A 19,521-nucleotide genomic window follows, 5' to 3' on the forward strand; every position below is an offset into this window, starting at 1 on the left:
ACTTTGCTGATATAGAATGCCATGTGAGACAGCCTGCAGGTGTCCCACATGGCATTCCGTAGCAGGATGTCAGGCTGTGTAGACGCACAGCCTGACATCAGAAGGTCCTGGCAGGATCACCAGGTATGTGGGGGCTCCGGGCAGTCTGGGGTCACTGGCCAGACCCCAGACTACCTTTTACTGCTATCGGCACCCTCCGATCTCGCCGCAGGGGGTGCCGATCAGCTTTAATTGTCGGCGGATGCCTTTCGATCGCGCCGTGATGTTTCACAGCGCGATCGAAAGGGTTAAAACGTTATTGAGGAAGGGGTTAGGTGTTAGTAACACCTAACCCCCGTCCTCCCCGCACCCCTCCCCCCGCGAAATAGGTACCTAAAGACAGGACGTATTTTGACAATAGTCCGGTCTTTAGGTACCTGGACCGCAGGCCGTAAATTTACGTACGGCGGTCCTTAACCGGTTAAAGTGGGGAAAAAAAACAAGCACAGTTACCTTTATTGTACAGCTCAGTACAATCATTTAATTTTACAGTCTCACGTTTAATACTTTATAAAAATAAAATAAAAAAATTGAAAAAAAAAATTTTTTGTATTGTGATATTTTTTTTTTTTCAGACCAAGTGGTCTTTCTTTAATGGTGAATAAAATAGCATTTTAATTATTTTTTCAGGAGTGACCAAAAAATGGCAACTTGGGCATTTCTTTTCCTCCATTAGAGGTTTAACAGTATGGACTAGATATTTTTAATTTTGATAGTTCCTGCATCTTTGAACGCAGCAATACTGAAAATTTTAGTTTTATTTGTAAAATGGGGAAAAAGGAGTGATTTGATTTAAAGGTTTTACATCTACTTTTAGATGTCAGTCCCCTCTATTGGTGTGCATACTTGAGGCACTGACATCATAATTACACCATGGAAGTCAGATTTGTATATTTTTCCCATGTTCCTTTGCAGTGGAGCGCTCATGGCTTAATAAGACTCCACACACCTTAATGGTGGTTCTTTCCTTATAGAGTGAAGATATCCCCTCAACCCTATCTAAGCCTCTCACCTCTACCAGATCAGTCCTCTCTGCGCCAAGCTGATGAGATGCAAATACATCGAAACGGCTGTCCTTGGCTGAGAAGACTGTATCTGGTATAATCCCAACATCATTGCAAACAAAGGTCTCTGAGAAGGTCGGCATATTAAAGGGAGCGCACTCGATAGGTTTGTTTGACTGAGACTCTGTCTTCCTAATTACATCATGGAAGATAAACTTGCACATTCTCAGTCAGCGCCCTCTATTGGTGTGCATCCTAATTACACCATGGAAGTCAGATTTGCATATTCTTCCCACGTTTCTAGGTTATGTAAGAAAAGAAACAAAAACACTAGTAGGCTTTACCAAACCAAAGCACAAGGGGGTTCACTCTTCTGGTCTGGAGGGCCAGAAGAATAGACAGTGTACTGCTATAATAGTAGGCACCAACAGAGCATGAGGGACCAGTTATTTATAATGGGGTTCATCGTCATCCATTCTTTTTCATTGACATTGTCTTACAAAGAATGAAAAGTCCTATTGCCGTTTCCAAATGTCAAATCAACAAATGTGAACAGTGCAGGTCAGCATTGGCTTAATACACATACCAATGCAAAGAATATCAGAGAGGAAAGCCTGATACCACGATTGTTCCTCCAATTTTTTTTTTTTTTTTGCTTAATTGGCATCATATCGCTATTTACAGAAGGCTGAGGACTCTTTGCTCATAAGTCAGCTAAATGCCAACACTATTACACTATGGCAGGTTTTGAAGACAAATCAAGAATAGACTGAAAAGAGAATCACCATCTGTTCTAGGGTCTCAGACTTTCAACCTGGTTTTGGCTTTTAAAACTACAGCAAGGAAACCTGACCACGTGTCTTTACCTTTACAAGGGCCAACAACAAGCTATGTTCCTATAGACATTCATTCCTGATAACTGGGCCAACTAATAGACCCTTTATCAAAACATGTACCCAGAAACTTTACATTTATTTATTTTTATACTTACTGCTAATACACCACCATTTTGGATGTATGGAACCCTTTTCTTTATTTTGATTGCGTAACATCTTACAGGCAAAAAAAAAAAAAAGATTCCAAAAGATTTTGCAATCAAATTTTGGATTTTTAAAGAATTTTCATACACATTTTTCAACTTAGAAACAACAACAACAAAAAAAAAAACCCAAATAACCCCCCCCCCCCCCCCCAAACATTAGTTTTCCTGATGTCCCTGTGCAGTCCCAATTACCATTAGGAGATTACAAGCCATAAATTGTACACTCAAAACATTATTTGTCTGTCCTGTGTATACACCAACTAATTCACTGGAAGAGCCGTCAGAGAGAGCATTGCAATATGTATTTCTAATATCCCATAGACGAACAGAGTTGTCCATTGATGCAGAGGCAATTAAAGTACTATCTGGGCTAAAGGCAAGACTGTTGATATTGTCAGTGTGCCCTCTCAGTTCTTTATAAAGTGTACCTGATGCCAGATCCCACAGTTTAAGTCGATGGTCCTCCCCAGCAGAAGCTAAGTACCTTCCATTAGGGGAAAAAGCAAGGGCAAGTACAGGCCCTCGGTGACCAGTAAAAAGTCTCACAGAGTTTCCTTGTTGGCTGCTCCACAAACGAACAGTTTTATCAGTAGACCCTGTGGCAAGGTAATTGGAATTGGGATGGAACTTTACACAGTCCACATCTGCTAAATGTCCAGAATAAATCCGAAGAGGAAATGTTCGATCAAATGACCAAAGCCTGGCTGTGCGATCATGAGAGGCACTGGCAAAAAACATACTACAAGCACTAACATCTAGATCCCATATTGGGTACGCATGGCCTTCATATAGGACAGTGTTTGTAAAACTGTTTAAATCCCAGTAGCGAATGGAAGCATCTTCAGAGCACGACAAAAGGCCTGCACTGTCAGACAGGAAGCGGGTGCTATAAACTGGTCCACAGTGGGCTCTTAGGATCTTCATTTCAGTTCCAGTCTGGTCATCAAATTCACCCTGTTAGAAAGAAAAAAAAAGAAAATGTCATGCATAAAAGTTTAAAGAAATAAAAGCTTCAATTTCATACGAGGATATTAATCTGTTGCACCACTTTGATACTTTGTCTTCATCTAGAAAATATAATATGCATTTTAGAGCAGCACTAAACAGAATAAAGGGAAATGACCCGTCATTGTCAGCGAACAACAATATGCAGATTTATCACAAATATACTTTTTCTGGTAAACTAGCTTCCACCTTGTGCCCAGGCAGATATAGTCACACATACAGAGGTGAGGCCACATCAATTGATGGGTTAAGAATACACATTACTATTGTGGCCCAAAGGGACAAACAAACTTCCTTGTGGAAATGTTTAGAAAAAAGGGTAGGTTTTAAGTTTTATTTAGTTTGCACTGACTAAAAATATTAATGGGAAGAATATGCAAATCTGTCTCCCAAGATGTAAACAGGGAGACAGTGCCTCTGTTATGCTGCCCTCTATAGCAAGCACCCTGAACACCATGCCCGACTTCCCAGAAGCCTTTGCTGCATGATGTGAGGTTATAACCACATCAATTTCTCAGCTACGGACCGTTTCTGTCTCTTTGGACTTCATCAGTGCAGCCTAGAGAGAATTGATTTGGTTTAAGTGAGAGGCTGAAAGACCAGATTGTGGGGATAACGTCTTTCCTTAGGGAGAGACCACCTTCTCAGGTGTGTGGAGACTTATACAGCCATAGTTGCTCCACTGCAAAGGAACATGGGAAGAATATGCAAATATGTCTCCCAAGATGTAAATATCTAAAAATATTAAATGAAAGTACAGTTTCTGGAGACTTTACCAAAGAGTCACAACTTCTAGTTCTGTCAATAAAAACAGAATATGACAAAGAATATAATGTTTTTAAATGAGACTAGTTCAGGCTGGGTTCACACCAGTGCTTGCACTCCATTCAGGGTTTCAATTCCCAAACCCGCTTAAAAAAACGTGGAGAGAAAAGTGCCGCAAGCAGTGCAGTTGGCTCCACCATCAGGCAGAACCAACTGTGCATGTCTGTTGGGCCATTTTACTGTAACATCTATTGTTATATTTTCATTCTACACCTGAATAATATTTTCTCTTTATTCTAGGTGTTGAAGCAATTAAAGGGGCTCTATCAGCAAAATCATGCTGCTAGAGCCCCACATATGCATGCATAGCCTTTAAAAAGGCTATTCAGGCACCGGTAAAGTTATATTAAACTTCGTATCCCCTCCCACCTTCCCTGGCGTGTTTTTTTGCACCAATAACTGTGCAGGGTGGTGGGACAGGAAATATGACAACGGAGGCAGTTAAAAAAAAAAAAAAAAAGAAATCGGAAAAAGGAATTGGCGGCCGAAATCAGGTGACCTCCAATTTAAACGAATGGTGAGTTTAATATTCGATTAATTTGAGAATGTGAACTATGTGACTGTGAGACAGGGACAGATGTACTGGCAGGGTTAGCTAGGGATTACCTTTATTTAGGGGGGAATGTTACTCACTCAGCTCTTTGGGGCTCTATCTGGTCGGGATCCCTGTCAGCTTGCGATATGCGCAAGCTGACTTTTTCCCATAGGAATGCACAGACCATTGTTGATTGGCCAGTGTACAGAATTTGGCCAATCAACGCTGGTTCTGCTGGAGGAGGCGGAGTCTAAGATCCGTCCACAGCAGTTTCCATTGTGGTCCGATCTCAGATGTAGCAGTGCTGACACAGCACTGCTACACGGAGAAGCGGCAGAGCTCAGCACACACAGAGCTGCAGAGCAGAGCCGAGTGTGCAGCAAGGTTCAGCGCGCACTCAGCACTGCTACATCAGATGCAGCAATGCTGAGTGTGCAACATGGTTCAATGCACACTCAGCACTGCTACATTAGATGCAGCAGAGCTGAGTGTGCAGCAGGTTCAGCTGAACCCTGCTGCACACTCAGCTCTGCTGCATCGGACTGCTACATCGGCCAGCACTTAGGGTTGAGCAGATCTTGAAATTTCAGGATCGTTTTTAAAATCAGATTTCCGATCATTCGGAGATAGGATGTTAAAAATGATCCTGTTCACTACACAGCATGTAGTCCAAAAATTGTTTAAATTTTTGGACCCCACGCTGTGTAGTGATTAACCCCCCCCCCCCCCCCCCGGTGTCCGCTTACCTGCACAGCTGCAGCTTCCAGTCTCACATGTCTTCAGAGTGCCCTGCCCCCGCCTCCCTAGACTAGTATTGTAGAGATGCAGGGAGTAGGCGGGGCTTGATGCGGCTGGAGAGTGTGGGCGTCTCCCCTCCCAGTACCCGCCCACACTCTCCTAAGCCCCACCTTCTCTATAATACTAGTCTCGGGAGGCAGGGCGCTCTAAAGACATGTGAAGGACACCGGTGACGGGGTGGGGCTTTGGTGTCGAGAGGGGGTTAATCACCACTACATGCTGTGTAGTGAATAGGATCGTTTTTAAAATCCAATCCCCGAATGATCGGAAATCGGATTTTAAAAACGATCCTTAAAAACAATTTCAAGATCGGCTCAACCCAAAGTGCTGGCTGATGTAGCAGTCCGATGCAACAGAGCTGAGTGTGTAGCATGGTTCAGCTGAACCTGCTGCACACTCAGCTCTGCTGAATCGGACACGGCTACATCAGCCAGCACTGCTACATCAGAGATGAAGCAGAGCTGGCCGTTCGCTGAGCTCGGCTACTCTGGAGTAGCCGAGTTGAACGCACGGCCCGATGTAGCAGTGCTGGCCTATGTAGCAGTCCGATGCAGCAGAGCTGAGTGTGTAGCTGGTTCAGAAAACTCAATCAGTAATTGTGTCTGAGGCTTCTGATGGAACTCAGGGCTTATAGATAGGGTTGGCAAATGAGCAGAGAGCTTGCCTGGCCCACGTGGAAAAAGTATACAGCCCACACAGTATGAAATTATCCCATCATTGATGTTTTGCATTAATGTAACACACAATGTTATAAATATACAAAATGGAGTCATACCTCATCTAGAATATCACTAGCTAATCGTATGCGTGAAACATCCACCTTGTTTGGTTCGGTTTTAAGTTTTTTTGTCCTTAGACTCCACAATTTTATAGCAGAGTTATCAAATCCAGCAACAAGGAGTTTTCCATTCGGGGAAATATCAGCAGTGTTCAACAAATTTTCTGTGTTGTAAAATGCATAAAAACACACAGTTGTAAGCGAGGGTGGCCCATCTTTAACTCTCTTTATGCAGTCCTGCAGCTGCTCAAGGGCCGCCTCATTTTGGAGAATTGGTGCTGGTACATCCTGGGGCTCAAGATTATTACTATTACCTCCTCTTGTAGAAAAACTATTACTTGCATAGAGCTGGTACTCTGTTCTCTTCACAGGCTGAACATCTAAATGGATATGTAATGTGAGAGCCTTGAGTAGGGCAATGTTGTTATCACTTTGTAGGTAGCGAATAAGATAGTGATAGCTGTCTTCTTGAAGGCGGACAACATACTTGTTATCTAGAAATGCCTGCAGCTTTAAGTTTGAGTGTATATCTTGCATGGTCATTGTTGTCTGAAGCTGCTCAATTATGTCCTTTTGTGCTGGATTCTGAAGAAACATTCCATGGAAACGGCTGTAGAAGCTATCTACCATACTTTTTAGGCAATTCTGAACCATGTCAAGATGGAGATAAACAAATAAAGGGTAGAGAACAGCAGTCACATCCTGGCTTTCTCGAGAATCTTCACCTGTACAAGAAAAAAAAAAAATATAAAGAATAAACAACAATTTTGGCACTTTTTATTTTGCTGAAAATTAATTGGCATAAACAGACTAGAAAATTTTAAAATGTGATGATGAATAATAAACATGGCTTATAGAGTATCAGTAAATCTGCTCAAATGTAGTTTTCATGTTCAACATTTGGTACCTGCCAATGCCATTTTTCATGGAAACGAAGAACTGACATGTTCATTATATTCTTTGGATCAGCACAATCAGAAAATACCATGTTTATATAGTTTCTTTATATTGTGTGTAATAAGTTGGTGTGAAAAGCTGTGTAAAGAGCCTTTTTTTGGAACACAAGAAAGATTTTATTTATGCCATTTGAGGAACATCCAAAGACTTGACACTTTATAATTATTATTATTATTTAAAGCAACACAGCACAAAAGATGTGGCTATTTTTTATTTTTTTTTTAACCGCTGCAGTGCTCACTGAATAGGATACATTTTTATAGTTTGGCTGTTTTCAGATAAAGCGATTATTATTAATTTATTTATTAGTTAAATATCCATTCTGGGGAGTGAGAGGAAATTTGAAATTTTAATTAAATATTTTTTAAAAAACATACCGTAGATGGTTTAAGGAGGTGGTCTAGAAAAGCTGAATTGTTCAGGTTGGGAAAACAAAAAGAAAAAACACCTTTGGTAATCAAATTTCCACGTATAAAGAGATACAGATGTATCAGAATTAATCCGAACTTTTGCAATTGAATAAAAAGGAACACCCTTCTGACAGTGGGGAGATATCGGTACCCAAAACTAAAGGCACAGATATCTCCACATCCAGGGCACATACCGGGAAAGTCAACAGCGCACAGTCTGGTGTAGTTTGTGCATAAGTTTGGAGATCGCCTTTTACCTGGTTTAAGTTTGTTGATAACAACAGGTTTGGTAGCATCTAAGCAGGTGTGTTGACATTTAATTTTTTTTTTTTTTTGCCCTGTGATGCATGAACACAGAATATATCTATTTGTAATATATACAGGACCCTTTTTGCCTTGAATATTACAAGCATCATAAATACTATTGGTATTAAGAGAAGAGCTTTTAGCCTACACTACTGCTTTATTACCAAATATGCTAGGAGAACTTTATAAAAAGGCAACTTTTTACAGTGTACCGGTATATGCATTTATAAGACAATATGATAATGAAGCATTGTTTTATATGTGACATGAATCTTTATCATTTAAATTAATTTGTTTATGTATTATATGCTTTATGTGATTTTTTGTTGATTTATAGGCAAGCTTTGGGATATCTATGGTGCATAAATGAGAAAAAAAAAAGTGCAAAGTGACTTTCAGTGCGTTTTAAACCAGTAGCATTGTGTAGCAATGTGTGTGGACTTGCCCTTCAGGTGCAAAAAAGATAAAATAATATCTTTGTAATGTACGTTTAGGGCTCGTTCACACTGGGCAAGAGGGTGGATTTTGGCACTGAATCCTGCTCAAAATCCGCCCACTCACAATAGAAGTATATGCAGACCGCTAGCGTTCTTTTTTCCGCTAGCGGTTTGTTCCCGTGGTGTCCGCCTCACAACAGCACCCTCCGGACTAGGCCCATTCATTCCGGGAAGTCGCATTTTGGTCCTATTGTAACGCGGCTTCCCTTCCCACGTCAAAATCAGGACCAAAATACGCCATCCCGTTCCCTGTGTGAATGAGCCCTAAGGCTTTATGGGCCGTAATCGCAGCGCTAAAGCGCTGCGGAAAAAAACGCTGCTTGATCGCACTGCGGTTCTTTCCGCAGCGCTTTGAAGAGAAAGTTGACAGAGCTTTCCTCCGCGGACTTTCTCTTCCCATTATGTCTACGGGAAAGCCGCAGGCGTTTCTGTAGATATAATTGACATGCTGCGATTTGCAAAGCCGCAACGGCTTTGCAAATCACAGCGTGTCCGCACTGCGTTTTTTTCTGCAAAGTGGGCATGGGATTCACATGAATCCCAACCCCTTTGCTTGCATTGTAAAATGCTGCAATTTTTCCCGCAGCGGGCAAATCACTGCGTTTATGTCCCGTGGTGCCCCAGCCTAAAGAATATTTCCTACTCCACTTGTCAGTCTCTTTCCATTCTCGTTCACTCAGGCTCTTGTCTCCATTAGTGTATGTGTCCATTTCAGCCTCACACACAAGTCTGTTGTGAGATGAATAAGAAGTTTGCTGATTTATGCTCATTCTGAACAGTGGTGAAACATTGACTTAGGTGCTCTCTTAGTTGCTAAGAGAGCTGGAAGTTGGAAGTATTTTAGTTTCCTGTATTCAACCATGCTACTAATTTCTGAGAAGCATTTATTTGCTATTTTTTCAACCCAGACCCATTTTTATTGCTGAAAACACATACAAATTCATTTAACATATACACACACGTGACGCTAGGTTCACACCTGCGTGCGTACAGCTGTACGTTCTGTGGTTTCCGTCTTCTGCATGCCAGAAGACGGAAACCACAGACCGGGTCCGGCCGTGAGCGGCGGTGAGCGATTTATGCTCTCCGCCGCAAAACCGGTTTTTTTAATCCAGACACAGAATACTGCATGTCCTACTCTGTGTCTGGATTATAAAACCCAGTTTCGCGGCGGAGAGCACAAAACGCTCACCGCCGCACAGCTTTCTCACCCATTCAAATGAATGGGTGAGAGAGTCCTGCAGGTTTCCGTCTCCTGCCTCTGTTTTATGCAGGAAACGGAAACCTGAAGTACGGACACCTGGGCGCAGATGTGAACGAGCCCTCACTTATATATTGAAAAGTTTTTTATAAAATGGCTACATTTAAAAAAAAAAAAAAAATAATTCATTGGGGAACAGGTGGAACTCCCCCCCCCCCCCCCCCCCAAATTAGCAATTTTAAACATTAGAAAACTAAGATTCACAAGCTTCCTTTAAAATTACTAACCTGAAAGAAAATTCCGAAGCCGTGCAAACTGCAGTTCATATTGTTGTGGTTCGACTTGACAAGGTGTGGCGGATACAATATTTGAACAGCTAGACTCTGCTTGTACTACACAGGAAAATAAATAACTGTATTAGATATGATTTTCATAATTGACAAGACATCAGTGTGTGTAAAAAACAAACAAAAAAGCTACATCACTTACAAACAGCTGACATACAAAAGAGAAATGCAACATGAGCAATCCAGAGGTTTCTGCTCCATACAAGTATGCATCAGGATTCTTGTCATCACCTGGACATTGCAAGGGGGTGATAATATCACGTAGCAAAACATTTCTCCCCTCAGGGTCACTCATTGTTCTGCACATTAATGTATGCTGAGAATGTGTCAGGTGATGCTTAAAAGGAGCTCTATCAGCAAAATCATGCTGCTAGAGCCCCACATATGCGTGAATAGCCTTTAAAAAGGCTATTCAGGCACCGTAAATGTTATATTAAACTACCCCCCCCCCCCCGTTTTAAAAAAATAACCTAAAAAAGAATGTGCTCTACTTACGGATCGTGCACGCTGGGCGGGCATTCTGGGTGTTTCTTCATTTTCTTCCCCGCCTCTTCTTCCTCCGATCCCGTCTTCTTCCAGCGTTCGCTCGCGGACACTGATATGAAAAAACGGCCTGGGCGCATGCGCAGTAGCATGCGGCTTCTACTACGGCTACTGCGCATGCGCCCCGGCTATCACTGGCCGTTCGCGAGCGCTGGAGGAAGACGGGACCGGAGGACATCGGAGGAAGAAGAGGCGGGGATAAAGACACACCCGGAATGCCCGCCCAGCGTGCACGTTCGGTACGTAGAGCACATTCTTTTTTAGGTTATTATTTTAAAACGGGGGGGGGGGGGGGGTAGTTTAATATAACTTTAGCAATGCCTGAATAGCCTTTTTAAAGGCTATTCACGCATATGTGGGGCTCTAGCAGCATGATTTTGCTGATAGAGCCCCTTTAAAAGAGTCTGTCAGTTTGTTATAAACCTAATCACAGTACCTGATAGAGGAGTTTCTACAGTTTCCAAATATGACACAGTTTTGCTCTGGTGACCATTTCCATGTAATTTGTCATGGTTTTGGTTTCAGCTCTACATAACCAGGCAAAGCACTTTTAGTATATGACTAAACCAGAGATTGTGTGCTTTCAGCATCCATTAAACAAATCTACTAAACTGATGTAAAAAAAACACGATCGGAATGTGGCTGCAGCCATCACTGGTTTCCAACTAGGGCTGGTCATCCAAAAAATGTCTTAAGTTTTTCACGTAATTACTGGTAGAGATGAGAGAACAGTAAATTATTTCATATTCGTTTTGAATAGCCGCTCAATATTCGACTATTTGAACGAATATCGAACCCCATTATAGTCTATGGGGAAAAATGCTACGTTTCAGGGGAACCCACCATTCAACTGAGGAGGGTCACCAAGTCCACTATGACACCCCAGGAAATGATGTCAACACCTCTACAATGCAACTGGGACAGCAGGGGAAGCATGCCTGGGGGCATCTAACAAGCCCAAGTAACAGTTTTACCCCACCAACACAGCCTATCAACTACACACTTTCTACACTCAAAAAAAACTCTATCAAAGTGGGAAAATACCTGGAAACCTTCTTTCTTCCCCCATTGGATGGACAGAAACCCAAATTTAAGCTAAAGAAACATTAACAAGCACCCCTTTATATCACGTTGCCCATGACAACCACAGATGGAATAGGCAATGGCAAATCCAACAGCCCCCACCCTTAACTGTCATTGTGGATATGTGTGTGTGTGTGTGTGTATGATGTGGTAAGACCTTCCAAAATTCACTTTTCTAGCTCTTAACATGAGCTCTCACAAATTAAGTTAGAGTTCCTTAAGCTGAGCTACCAGCAGAGATTGAGGCCCTTTAGGTGACTTCAGCCAGCAGAGTTTTAGGGCCTTTAAGTTAGCTCAGCCTTGCACCAGCAGAGTTTTTTGCCCTTTGGGTGAGTTGAGCCTTGCACCAGCACATGTCCCATAACATCAGGCGGGCCCTAAGTTTTGCGCTTTGTACAAAGTTCCACTTGACCACCGACACGTGGACAAGTGCATGCAGCCAGGGACGCTACATCTCAATCACAGCACACTGGCTGAATGTAGTTGAGGCTGGGACCGGGTCGCAAACTCTGGCAGCCTGCCTTGTCTCCCCACCCAATATTCCGGGCAGGAGTGCTGAACCACCACCCTCCTCTTCCTCCTCCGCCGTTAAATCGACCCCAGCTACAAGCTGGAAAAGCTGCAACACTGGCGTGGGGAGAGGTCAGCAGGTTGTGCTGAAGCTCATCAGCTAGAGGGACAGACAGCACATTGCCTCCGAGGTCAGGGATGCCATCCTGGATGATATGGCAATGTTTTTTTCCCTGCTGCACCTGGGGCCAGGTATTTATGTCGTGTGTGATAATGGATGGAACCTGGTAGCGGCTCTGGAGCTTGCCAGCCTCCAACACAGTCCATGCCTGGCCCACGTTTTCAACTTATTGGTGTAACGGTTTCTAACAACGTACCCCAATGTACACAAGTTACTGGTTAAAGTGCGGCGCTTGTGCGCCCACTTTGGCAAGTCTACAGTAGCTGCTGCTAACCTCAATACACTCCAGCAACGCCTACATCTGCCTGAAGCACCGTCTGTTGTGCGAGGTCACCACACGCTGAAACCCTAGATACCATATGTTGAGCAGGGTGTGTGAGCAGCAGAGACCTTTGATGGAGTTCCATCTCCAAAACCCAAGGGTTCATTGAAGTCATCTCCCTCAGTGTCTGTACCATTAGTTTCCATGGCTGGCAGAGTTATGTGAAAACCTATCCCATCCTTTCCACTGGACAAGAAACATTTTTTACAGAGAGTTTTCTAATTTTAATGGATATTTACCAGTCCACAATCGATCAAATTTCCACCTACCGGTTAGATTAGTTGCCATTTCCTCTGCAGTCTGGCAAAGTCGAAGACCTTGCTTTAAAGATCCATCTACATCTATGTAATGACGTCGTTTGAGATAACAGGTCACAGCCAACTGTATCTGCTCGGTCCGTACTCTCTTCATGGTCTATAAGAGGTTTACAAGAGGTATTAAAATCTAAGGAGTTGTTCAGGAATTTGATATTTATATCCTTGTTAGGCCATAAAAATCTGATCGTTGGGAGGGCCAACAGGGCATTAACAACACGTCCCCCCCCCCCTTCCCTAAATGGATCAGCTATATGGGCCCACTTCAGTCAACTGTACTATACATAAAGGGCCAAAAGCAGTTTACTCTGGTCACTGTATAGTGGCTAGACGTCAGCACTGCTGTCCAGGTCCCATAGATACAGAGGAAAACTCTGTACAACTAATCCGTGTTGGGTCTGTCTGTTGGACAAAAATATATATCCTGGGCCATACATACCATATTCCTGGACAAAACCTTTAGGTAGCACCGAGACATGCAACACATCACATAGATTATATTTTAAAAGGTTATTCTGGCTTAAGCATATATCATCAACATTATCCTTTTCAAAATTAAAGTGATATGATACTGATGCTCTGTAATTAGAATAACTTGGAGGGGGCCGACAGTCAGCACGCCTGTTAATCATTTAGGGTGAATTCACACTGAGTAAACGCTAGCTTATTCTGAACGTAAAACACGTTCAGAATAAGCGGCGTCTAAAGCAGCTCCATTCATTTCTATGGGAGCGGGGATACGAGCGCTCCCCATAGAAATGAATGGGCTGCTTCTTTCACTCCGTGCAGTCCCATTGAAGTGAATGGGGAGTGCCGGCGTATACGGCAAGCTCTGCTCATGCCGGAGCGTACACGCCGGCACTCCCCATTCACTTCAATGGGACTGCACGGAGTGAAAGAAGCAGCCCATTCATTTCTATGGGGAGCGCTCGTATCCCCGCTCCCATAGAAATGAATGGAGCTGCTTTAGACGCCGCTTATTCTGAACGTGTTTTACGTTCAGAATAAGCTAGCGTTTACTCAGTGTGAATGCACCCTTAAAGGGGTTTTCCCATCTCAAGGATCCTATCTATAATGGTAGCTTATGTAAATTGAAGACTTTTTCTAAATATATTGCTTTACAAATTCTGCTTTGTTTGCCTTGTATGTGAATTTATTCCTCCCATTGTTTACACTGTGTTGCTATAACAATGGACCTGGGATATAGGACAATCCGCTAATTACACTTTGCTGATAAAACCTAGTCTGTTATCTCTCTACCTAAACACAGAGTTGGTTCTGTACAAGCATCTGTAAATTATTTCACCTGCAGAAGTGTTTGTCCCTTTCAGCAGGAGGGAGGAGAGAAATACAGGAAGTGAGAAGCAGACACTGCATCCAGCCTGGCTGAAAGGCTGAGATGGGAGAACCCCTTTAAAGGAGTTTGCTGCTTCAGGGGAGCGACACAGCCTCTTTAGAGCATACCAAGCACAGCACTATAGAATAGCAGCTTGTTTGCAGCGTTATTTCATTGAATGATATTGAGTTGAGGTGGCCATGTGAAAAAAGTATCTCACATTATTGGCCAGAGAAGAGGAAAGACCACTCACTCAAACAACCTGGCTTCTTCAAACAGCTGACTAATAAATCTTCAACAGTATCATAGTCCCACAAAAGACCCTTAAGTCTCGAGTTCCAAGGTTGCGTAAATGAAGTGTTTTGGCCACAATGAAACCGCCACGGCAAAAAACCCTGCGATTTATATTAACTGCAAAGTGGATGGGATTCTGGGTAATCCGATCCACGTTGCAGAAAAAAAAAATAGCAGCAGAAATGCGGAGATTTAATAAAAACATTTGCATTTTTGTAAGTCACAGCATATTAATTAGACCTACAAAAACGCTGGTGTTTTCCATATAAGTATAAATAGAGGCAGAACATCCACAGAAGAAAACACTGCAAAAATGCAATGAAAAAATATGCAAAAAAATTAAAAGGGGGATGACTTTCCACAGCAATTTTTTTTCTTTTGCTGTGTTTCGCTACATGGGCCTTAGCCTACAAGTTTTGTAATATACTTGCAGAAATTAACACAATAACATGTACATGTATTTCATGCCTACCTGAAGTTAGGGTCAGCTTTTGGGTAGAGTATGAGCCAGTAGAAGTGTACCCCCTCCAACTCTGACCTCCAAATAAAATTAAAAATGATACATAATTAATGTTATTTTTCAGAGGAATACAGGAAAGTTTACACATTTTAATCATGTTGTATTAATCCAAAGCTATTTAAAGAGGACCTTTCACCATATCCGGGCACAGGCAGTTCTATATACTGCCAGAAAGCTGACAGTGCGCTGAATTCAGCGCACTGTCGGCTTTCCCGATCTGTGCCCGGTGTGAAGAGCTTACGGCCCGGTACCGTAGCTCTTCTATGGTCAGAAGGGCGTTTCTGACCATTAGCCAGAGACGTCCTTCTGCCTCGCGGCGCCAATCGCGCTGTGCTGTGGAGTCGGGAGGAACGCCCCCTCCCTCTGCACACACAGCTTGTCCATAGACTAGCATTATCAGGAGCGGGAGGGGGCGTTCCTCCCGGCTCCACAGTACAGCGCGATTGGCGCCGCGAGGCAGAAGGACGTCTCTGGCTAATGGTCAGAAACGCCCTTCTGACTGTAAAGCGCTACGGTACCGGGACCGATAGCGCTTTACACCGGGCACGGATCGGGAAAGCCGACAGTGCGCTGAATTCAGCGCACTGTCAGCTTTCTGGCAGTATATAACACTGCCTGTGCCCAGATATGGTGAAAGGTCCTCTTTAATAATGAATACTGTCCCTGGATATTTTCTTGCAAACCTATTTTTTTTGTTAGTTGTTAAAAGTTTGTTACATATAAGAAGCTTCTTTCTCCTTCTGCATAGATGTGACTTTGCATGGAGACCTCTTAGGCTGATTCACCTATCTTGTGAAGAATTGGTATCTTTGTGGTCAAAATCACTGGCCTTTCTCTTGAAATAGCAACTCGGAACTTCTCTACACTATGAATAAGGACAAAATATGGGAAACACACAAGAGATTCATTGTCTGGTAGTCCAATGGATTAAACAGTTTAGTGGAATTCTGGACAACTCTACCTACTGAAATGCATAATGCTACTGTAAAATTTAATGGAGAAAGGATTATGTTATTCGGCTGTTAAACAGGGTTTAGGTTAGGATGCTTTCAGTAAAGAGTAATTTAATTCAACAGCTTATGATGCAATGTTTTAGACAATCATGCTCCCAACATTACAGTAATAATTTTGGGAAATCTGTTTTGTTTTCAAGAATGATGGTGCACAAAGAGAAAGAGGTTCAAGATGACACTGTTTGACAAATTGGCTATACAGGAACTTGAGTTGTGAGTACAGAGCTGCATCAGCTGAATGGCCACAAATTCCAACAATCACAAAATATAGAAAAACATCCCAGGCTATTAGTAAACCATGCAGTCATTAAAAGGATAGTGAACCCAGCCATTCTCCACATTGATGTGGTTATCAGATGCAACTTGGCTGCAATATGGGGACAGTGTCTTGTAATCTATGTTGTGTGTGAAGGCCATATTTCCCAATCACCTCAGATTAAAAAGAGGTTATCCCATTACAGACAGACACTTATTTTCTATCATAGGAAATTGTGAATTGAAGTCCAGGAAACCTCATATCAGTGAATGGAGAGTCAGTCAAGCAAATTCAAAACCAGTCAAGGGAAACATCGGCATGGAATTTGTATTTTCTTACTATGATAACGCGGCAAAGAGGCGTTGGGAGAAGACAACAAAGGTGTCGCTGGAGAGTCTTCAGAAATCACAAGGGGCATCCTCTGTGCTCCCCGAAGACTCAATTGTATGCGGATGCAAAAAGAAAATTCACACAAACAGCGGCATGGATCTGAATGATAAAGGTAGGAGAAGAATGGTGTTTATAAAGGCTATTCCAACATGGTCTTTGTAGAAAAAGGGATTATAATGATAGAATCCCTTTATGTGGAATGTAGTCGGATGACACTTGGAGCAGGTCCAATCCTGCTCCATGCCACCAGAACGGATTGAAAGCCCCCACAGATGGGAAAGCACTCGGATGTCACTCCAAGTGTCACCCGACTGCATTTTGCTGTAAACTCAACCCATAACAGAGGCAGACTCGGCCATGTGCATGAGGTCTAAAGCCCTTCCTGGCTAATCTGCATAAGAATAAGACACTGATTTTCATGAAAATGGATCTGCAATGCAGAATATGAAGGGCATTTTTGGAAAGTGTAGTTTGATAGCAATTCTCCAGGTTTCTTCAGCAGACAGTATCAATTATACTTATAAGGAAACCGCTGGCATTATCATAGGTATAACCGACATGAAGTAAGGTTTTGGAACTCACAGCGAGTCTTATTTTGCACGGTTTACCTGTAGTGACTGTTTGTCCTGGAAGCACTTACACCACATTGGGCCCTGGCTGTAATAACATAAGAGATTGCTGGGCAAGTTACCACACACATATCCATAGCCAGTAAGGGAAACAAGGTATGGCGGTATGTTCCCTCAATCAAGGGCCCCAGAAATCAGCTCACCCCAAAGCGTCTTCCCATTAATAGAGAGTTATAGCCTTCTGGAAGTGACTAAGGCTTTAGAAGAACATCTACTCTTTATCTAAGGCTTACAGATGTGGGTGGCCATTCCCGAGATATGCCATTGCTGCAGTCAGGCCATTCTACAATGCCTGCATCTCACCTACCACAGGGCTGCAACACGAATGAAGGGAAAACATTCACACAGTCCTCTCCTGTAACGCACACAGCTCTGCTACTCCACAAACACAGCTCTGCTACCTCACACGTTACACGGATTAGATGAGGCGCTCTTACCAAACATCGCCGGAACACTTAAGGCTTCCAGCGTGATCCAGCGATACTTCGGCGTCTGCAGGAAGTTCAACTCCAGGCTTCCGGTCTACAGGTTACAACTGCTGTGCGGGAAAACATGTCTAGTCGCAACTCGCGAGTGCCAGCCGCTGCACTAATGGCTGCTACCCTGTACCCGCTAGTCTGTCCTAACGGGAGGAAACACAAACTATTAGTTACAAGGCACCTCCAACATAACCGGGGGCGGGGCTAAGAACTGGTAACTGCATAGACATATAGTATAAAATGGAAGAGTCCAGGGTTCTGTCTGAGAGCTCCAGTGACGTATAAGTCACGTGAAAGGACAGGGATGGGCGGAACTACTGATAGCGCAGCTCTTTGTAGAGTTCGGCAGAAGTGGAGTAGCTTGTGGCACTGTCGGTTGTCCGTCCAGCTTCTATAATCCATTGCAGGGAGCCCCGCCATTCTAGTCACCTCCCGTCTGCGCTATCACCCTCAGGGTTGCTGGTGATAGCTGCTCACCACAGCAGCCCAAGTGTAGACCCCTCACCAATAAATGACTACAAGGGTCGGCAAATTGCTTAAAAAGTGGGAGTGGCCTTAAAGGGGCTCTATCAGCAAAATCATGCTGATAGAGCCCCACATATGCGTGAATAGCCTCTAAAAAGGCTATTCAGGCACCGTAAATGTTATATTAAACTACCCCCCAGTTTTAAACTAAAACCCTAAAAAAGAATGTGATCTACTTACACATCGTACACGCTGGGCGGGCATTCAGGGTGCACCGTCTTCTTCATCCACGCCTCTTCTTCCTCCGATGTCCTTCGGTCCCGTCTTCCTCCGGCGCTCACGAACTGACACTGATAAAAAAAAATGGCCTGGGCGCCTGCGCAGTAGCCGAAGTAGAAGCCGCATGCTACTGCGCATGTGCCCAGGCCATTTTTTTTATATCAGTGTCAGTTCGCGAGTGCCGGAGGAGGACGGGACCGGAGGACATCGCAGGAAAAGGAGGCGTGGATGAAGAAGACACACCCTGAATGCCCGCCCAGCGTGCACGATGCATAAGATCACATTCTTTTTTAGGGTATTATTTTAAAACTGGGGAGTAGTTTAATATAACATTTACGGTGCCTGAATAGCCTTTTAAAAAGCTTTCACGCATATGTGGGGCTCTATGAGCATGATTTTGCTGATAGAGCCCCTTTAATGGAAGCTATAGCTACATATTTCCAGACCACATATAGAATATACAGCTCTGGAAAAAAATTAAAGGGATCCTATCATATAAACCCTTCTTTTTCTGAGTAACACATCGGAATAGCCTTAAAGAGGACCTTTCATGGTTTGGGGCACAGGCAGTTCTATATACTGTTGAATTCAGCACATTGTCGGTTTTCCCAATCTGTGCCCCGGCTATAGCGCTATCGGTCCGGGTACCATAGCTCTTTACAGTCAGAAGGGCGTTCCTGACAGTCTGTCAGGTACGCCCTTCTTCAAAGCAGCGCCTATCGTCCTGTACAGAGTGAGCAGGGAGGAACGCCCCCTCCCTCTGCTCACAGTGCTCGTCCATAGACGAGTATTATCAGGAGGGGAGGGGGCGTTCCTCCCTGCTCACACAGCACAGCGCGATAGGTGCTGCTTTGTAGAAGGAAGTACCTGACATACTGTATAGCATTCTAGGGGATCAGCACTGGTGTATTATCTCTCATAAGCTTTAAATATGGGGTTTTCCCTTGAAAACGCTCGCACAGCTTATACATTTCTTTCTAGTCGCAGCCACTTATGTCCTAATGATTTGGCGACTTTTGGGTTTTTTGTCTTCACATTGTACAAGCTAGATTTTTATTTTCTGGCAATGTGGCCATATGAGGGCTCGGTGTTTGCGGTATTAGATGTACTTTTCAATGCCACCATTTTGGGGTGCTTGTAACTTATTGACTACATTTTATTAA

The 19,521-nt window shown here is 43.3% G+C and overlaps 1 protein-coding gene across 2 annotated transcripts; it reads right to left on the reverse strand.

Moving 5' to 3' along the window:
- Positions 1 to 2,236: 2,236 nt before the first annotated feature.
- Positions 2,237 to 17,638, reverse strand: TAF5L (TATA-box binding protein associated factor 5 like). 2 transcript variants are annotated; one of them, XM_075267777.1, is made up of 6 exons: positions 17,573 to 17,638; positions 14,800 to 14,860; positions 12,653 to 12,797; positions 9,685 to 9,789; positions 6,024 to 6,751; positions 2,237 to 3,039 (listed from the first exon to the last, which is right to left on the reverse strand). In XM_075267777.1, exons 3-6 carry the CDS (start codon positions 12,792 to 12,794, stop codon positions 2,242 to 2,244), a joined length of 1,773 nt encoding a protein of 590 aa, XP_075123878.1. In that variant the 5' UTR covers positions 12,795 to 12,797; positions 14,800 to 14,860; positions 17,573 to 17,638; the 3' UTR covers positions 2,237 to 2,241. The 2 variants fall into 2 exon arrangements, with proteins under 2 accessions (XP_075123878.1, XP_075123877.1); XM_075267776.1 differs by having other exon boundaries at positions 14,800 to 14,865.
- Between the last annotated feature and the right edge of the window lie 1,883 nt (positions 17,639 to 19,521).

This window comes from Leptodactylus fuscus, chromosome 3 (assembly GCF_031893055.1).
Source record: "Leptodactylus fuscus isolate aLepFus1 chromosome 3, aLepFus1.hap2, whole genome shotgun sequence".
NCBI classification, from domain to species: Eukaryota; Metazoa; Chordata; class Amphibia; order Anura; family Leptodactylidae; genus Leptodactylus; species Leptodactylus fuscus.